The sequence below is a fragment of the Neomonachus schauinslandi genome, chromosome 2 (assembly GCF_002201575.2).
Source record: "Neomonachus schauinslandi chromosome 2, ASM220157v2, whole genome shotgun sequence".
Lineage (NCBI taxonomy): Eukaryota > Metazoa > Chordata > Mammalia > Carnivora > Phocidae > Neomonachus > Neomonachus schauinslandi.
The window spans coordinates 43,358,505-43,363,944 of record NC_058404.1 but is presented as its reverse complement, the minus strand read 5'-3'; the positions used below and the strand labels follow the sequence as shown (position 1 = coordinate 43,363,944).

At 61.0% G+C, this 5,440-nt stretch overlaps 1 protein-coding gene across 1 annotated transcript in view; it reads left to right on the top strand.

Annotated features, from left to right (window-relative positions):
* Positions 1-1,139: 1,139 nt before the first annotated feature.
* GFRA2 (GDNF family receptor alpha 2) overlaps positions 1,140-5,440 on the top strand; it is an 84,117-nt gene continuing 79,816 nt past the window's right edge. Inside the window, exon 1 of the mRNA XM_021698848.2 lies at positions 1,140-1,942. Coding sequence (XP_021554523.1) covers positions 1,903-1,942 — 40 coding nt within the window. The 5' untranslated portion in view covers positions 1,140-1,902. The remainder of the gene's footprint in view (positions 1,943-5,440) is intronic.

Sequence of the window (5,440 nt, the reverse complement as noted above, 5' to 3'; positions counted from 1 at the left end):
CGGCCCATCGACAGATGGATCAATCGCCCCCTTCTCGGTTGGGGGAGGGGGACCCCACCCGGAGCCTCCGAAGCGGGTAGCTGCCGGCTGCCTTGGGAGAGCTCTCGGAGCCCAGCCCGCCGCCGAGCGCGGGCCGCCGAGCTTGGCAGGGAGCCCTGGGCCCGGTCGGTCTCGGGTGCTCCCGCCGGGGTGGGGTGCGAGTCCCCGACCGATCCTTCCGGTGCGGCTCGGGCAGGTCAGCCGGCCTCGGAGGAGGCGGTCGGGGCGCCCGGGCATCGCGGCCTTCCTCCCGCACCAGGGGAGGGGAGAGGAGTGGGGAAGGGGAGTCTCGAAGGGCTGCAACGCCGGGGCGTGAGGGGGCCGAGGGCGCCAGGGGCGTGTGGGGAAAGTTCTCGAGCTCCGCGTGGAGAGCACACGTGTATGCGTGCTAGGGGCTAGACCCGGGCAGGCAGGCTGCGCGGGGACGCTGGGAGCTGGCGCTGGAGGGGCTTCTTTTCTCTTGCGCCTTCGGGGAGAAGCTCTGCTTCGACTCCCCGGCGCCAAGAACGCATCCGCCCAAGGAGGGTGGAGCCCCTCCCCAGACCCCGGCCGCCCAGCCGGGGATTTTCGAGCGCCCCTCCCCCCATGTCCCCGGGATGGCTGGGGTGTCCTGGACACTCCACGCCCTTCGGCCTCAGCTGAGTCTCCCCAGGCCTCCGGGACCCGTGGGCCGAGGCGGCGGGGGCAGGGGCAGTGGGGGTTGGAGGGTGCAGCCCGCCTGCGGCGAGGGGTGTGTGGGGGGGTACGGTGGCGCGCTGAGAGGGGAGGAGGAGGGTGCGGAGGCTGTGGTGGGTTTGAGCCGTAGCTCGGGGAGCCGGTCAGTTTCCGGCCAAGGCAGCAGGTCAGTCCCGGGAAGGGCGGGCGGCCGAGCAGAGGGAGTGAGCGGCGAAGCACTCCTCTCGTCCAGCGTTCCCTGGCGCCACCGCCACCGCCGTGTCGCCGCCGCCGCTGCAGAGTGTCGCTGCTCCGCCGCGCTCCCTCGCCCCGAGCCGCCTGGGAGCCTGAGCGCCGAGCCCCGGGCGGAGAAGAGGGGCGCGGGCGCGAGAGTCGCGGCGAGGGAGCTGCGAAGGGGGAAGGGGGCGGGCGGAGGGAGGAGCAGGGAGAGAGGGAGAAGGGGGAGGGAGAGAGGAGAGCGAGGGAGAGCTGGAGAGAGCGAGAGCAAAGAGCGAGAGCCAGGGAGAGGAGAGGGAGGGAGAGAAGAGAGAAAGACACACGCACGCAGAGACACACAGTCACTGGAATTCCATTAGAAAAAAGTGAGACGAGCAAGGGTTAGCGGCAGATTTTTTTTTTTTTTTTTTTTTTTTTAATCTTTTCTTCGTCTGGGTGCGAAAGAAGCGACTCCGGGCTCTTGTCCTCGAAGCTCCCACTGGATTGTTCCTTGGCGCTAACACCGTCGGTGGATTTCTCTCCTATTTGCATTTTATTCTGACCCCCACCTTCGCTGCTTCCTTTCAGCCCTTCACTCTCAAATCGCCTCTTCCCCACCTCCCCAGTCCGCTCCTGGGAAGCGCAGGGGAATTGGACTCGCGGGGACTCGCGCCTTCCCGGACCAGCGGAGGGGAGGACAGAGCGAGGACCAGGCTGTCGGCTTGCAAAGCAGATATACCCTCATTTACGTGTATATTTGATTTTAGTGGGCAAGGGGGGCGTCGAGAGGCAGCCCACCGCCCTCCTGCCCCCCCCACCCCCCAAGCCAGAGGCGAGGATCGCAGGACTCAGGATCTTCATCGGGTGGACTAGCTGGGATCTCCGCATTGGATTTGGGGCTGATTATCACTGCTTGGCTATTATTATTGTTGTTGTTATTTTTTTTTTTTACCCAAGGGAGAAAGACACAAAAAACTGTGGGATTTATTTAACATGATCTTGGCAAACGTCTTCTGCCTCCTCTTCTTTTTAGGTGAGTACCTGAGGGCGGGGAGGGCAGCTTGTCCGCCGGAGCCTGGGGGGCCGCGCGGGGCCGCGCGTTCGGTCGCCGACGAGAAGCCGGGAACGCGGGGGGCGAGCGGGGCGCGGGCTGGAGGCCGGCGGGGAGAGCGCGCCGCGGAGCGAGCCGGGCCCCCGCGCTGCCGAATCGAGCCGGGCCGGGCGGCGAGGCTGCGGGCGGAGGGACGCGAACCGCCGCTGGCTGGTTACGCAGGGGGCTTGGGAAGGAGACTTGGAACACCATCGCCGCACACACGCACACTCGCTTACTCACACACAATGCTAGCACTCATTTCTCTCAAAATAATGGGTTCAAATTGCGGCAACTTAAGAAAGAAGAATACCAACTCTAGATCTGGAAGAGAGGAGGGTGGGGAGCGGCTCTGTGTCGCGGAGAGAAGAATCATGCCAGTTCCATCTTTCTGGTCGGCTCCTGGATCGGCCCGGGCGGACGGCATGGGTTTCTGGATCTCCTGCTTGGACATCGGTGCGGGCAGCGCTGGCCGCCATCCCCTCACCTGCCAATCACCTTTCGGGAAATGCATCCCACTTCCCGCTCCCCGAACCCCTTTTCCAGTGGCCCCAGTCCCTGGAGCACTTTTCAAGTTTCTCCCCACCCTTTGCCCGCCCTCCCGCCCAGACCCGAGCCAGATGCGTGGGCAGGAGTGAAACGTTGCGAGCAACCGTTCACTACCTATCCCTCACCACTTCTGGCCGCCTGGGGACCCTGTAGCTTGTGGGAAGAGGAGGGAAGGAGGTCAAAGTTTGCTTCCTTGGGTGAAGAGGGAGAGGAGTGATGGAAAAAAAGGGATCTGAACAAAGACCATTGCTCATTCCATAAGCCCCCTCCTCCAAGTGCAGGGAGGAGGGGCTGCCTGGTGCCCCTGAACCCTGGGCAGTCTCCCACCCAGAATTCCCAACCCCTCGCGCCCTTTTGTGCTATGTGAAATCTCAGCTGCTTGGGAAATGGGTATAGAGAGAGCATTCTGGGAGTGGAGGTGAGGAGGAAGGTGTTTGCCAGCCGGGTGCTGACCTGGAGTCCCTGGCGAGGCTGCTGCCCCTGGGTAGGTGCTCTGGAGAGGGAGCTGGGTAATGAGTGTGTTGAGGGCGCACACATCTGCCTCCGTGTGGATGCTGTTCCTGCCACCCTGGCCTGCTGTTAGCCTCTGGTGAGCCAGGGTGCCTAGCTGGGTCAGGACTGTACCCTTTCTCTCCTGGAGGAGGCGAGAGGGGAAGGCCTGAGAGGGTAGGTGCCCATCACAGAAAGATGTTTGTGGTCTAGTAAGTGCCCTCCTGGCTTGAATAGGGGATTTGAGTCAATACTGATTAGACCCTTTGTCCACCCCCTGCCTCTACCCTGTCCCAGAAGCTGCGGTCCCCCGGGGTGCCTGGCTCTGCTCTAGGGTGTGGCCTTCACAGGTCCTGCCCCCCTAAACCAGAGGCAGCTGTCTCCAGGGTGGGAGGGGCTGCAGGAGGAAGCTGCAAAGGTGCTCCGGGCACTGTGAGCTTGCAGCCTTTCCTGGCAACCCACTGCAAGTGGGCTCTCATTCTGGAGGGGCTTTTATAAAACCTGACCTTTTCTCCCACTGCTGGTTTGAAAACCCAGCTTTCTGGGGCTAAGAAGAAAAGAAAATTGTATTTCCGGAAAAGCAGCCAGATTGCCCGCTGCTGAGCTATGTATGTCTATACCCCACAGGGGCCTTCTGATGTCCCGGGGTGGAGAAGAGCGTTATGGGCCCCTTAGTCCTGTCTAGGGGCCCATGTTGCAGGCAGGCTTTTTTCAGCCGGGAGGGCTGTGGAGTTGACTTTGTTCTCATGATACAGGGGTATGTGTGTGTATGTGTGTGTCAGAGATGCACCCGGAGTCTGAGACCCTGGAGGCAGTGGTGAGAGGAGGAGTAAGAGCAGGGCATCAGCAGTCCTTTTGGTCAGAGCCCTTCAGTTCCCCTCCCTTGAGATGCCCCTTTCCAGAGCTGGGGGGAGGGGTTAACTGAGTGACCACCAGATATTAGAAGACTCTGGGTTAGGCCAGCCAAGGAGGAAGGGATAGGATGGTATTAAGGAAACTTCAGCCTCAGGGCCACTTTCCTTGGCAAGGAGCCCACAGTTGGGAGCTGGTTGGAAATTCCGCTTGTGGGGAGAGGCTTTTGTGGAGCTTGAGACTGGGTAGGCAGCTTCAGTGTGTGTGTGGGGGGGGCACGGTGAAGTGTGGTGCCAGGAACATGGGTCTTCAGTGTGCCCCCCAAGGTTCCGAGTGAGGCCTGGAAATAGAGAGGCCTTTCTGGCCCAGTCATCCTGACCTCTAGGGTTGACATTCCCAGGGAGAGAATGAGATGGGGAAAGTCACTTGGGGGCAGGGCTGGTCAGAGGGCCCACTTCCCACTGGTATCCTAGTGTGCATTCTAGCTCTTGTGGGGCTGTTCAGTGCGGGAGGGTGTTTGCAGCTCCGTGTAGTCTCTCAGTCCCCCTTGTCTCTAGAAGCTGTTCCACATGTCTTTTCTTAATGGATCTGAGTTTTCTCCTGATTTAGAATTTGGAAGCAGCAGGATACCTTCTGACCTTTACTCTTTTAGAATTCTTGGCCCAAGGCTCCCAGTTGCTCTTTCTTTCTCTGTCTGGACTTGATTGGTTCTGGGGGTCATGACGCCAACTAGAAGAGCCAAGGATGGGTGCAGCCAGGGAGTTTGGGGAGAGGATGCACTGGCTCTCTGCGGAGCATCTTCCTGCCCTGGTCACGTGTACCAGCTGGCAGCCTGGGGGACGCCCTTGCTCTTGGCATAGGAGCCCAGCATTTGTGAGGATTGTCCTGTGGGGCTCTAGGACCCACCTGTAGGGCAGGCAGGGTACGTGTCCTTCTTGCCCCGATCCCCTAGGCCAGTGTCTTGACCTTTAAGCCTGCCCAGGATGCTCCCTTCTCAGGCTGTCTCAGACAGTGCGGCCTTAGGCACAGTCAAGGTGGGAAGGGAGAAGGCTGCTGGGACGCTGTGGGGAAGTCCATGGAAGTCCCAGGGCTGGGTCATTCTTGAGGCTCTAGCACGCAGGCTGGCCGGCTGGCTAGGTGGGGGTAGCAGGTGCAAGTGAGGCTGGGTCAGCTCAGCTGCTCCTGGGTGGCCCAGATGCACTGAGTCCTGCTCGGGGACCTAGGAATTTGCTGAAGCCAGGAAATAAAGCTGCTGCCTCGGCTTGGGCGGAGGACACCTCTCCAGCCAGTGCCTGGGCAGATGCCCTGCTGTTCGTGCCCACACCCCATGCTGGCTTCTTCTCTGGTCTTGTCTCAGCCTGGCCACAGCCTTCAGCTCTTCCTGTCCTGAGGCAGAGGTATGGTCAACGGGAGAAGGAGTATCTTTTTCTCTGGCCCTTATGGCCTTCTCCACTGCAGGCCTACCCCTTGCTCTTCTACTTCCTCTCGTTGTGGCTAGGTCTCCTCCCGCCAGTGGTGGAGTCCTTTCCCTCCGCAGCTGTCTGGAGTGAC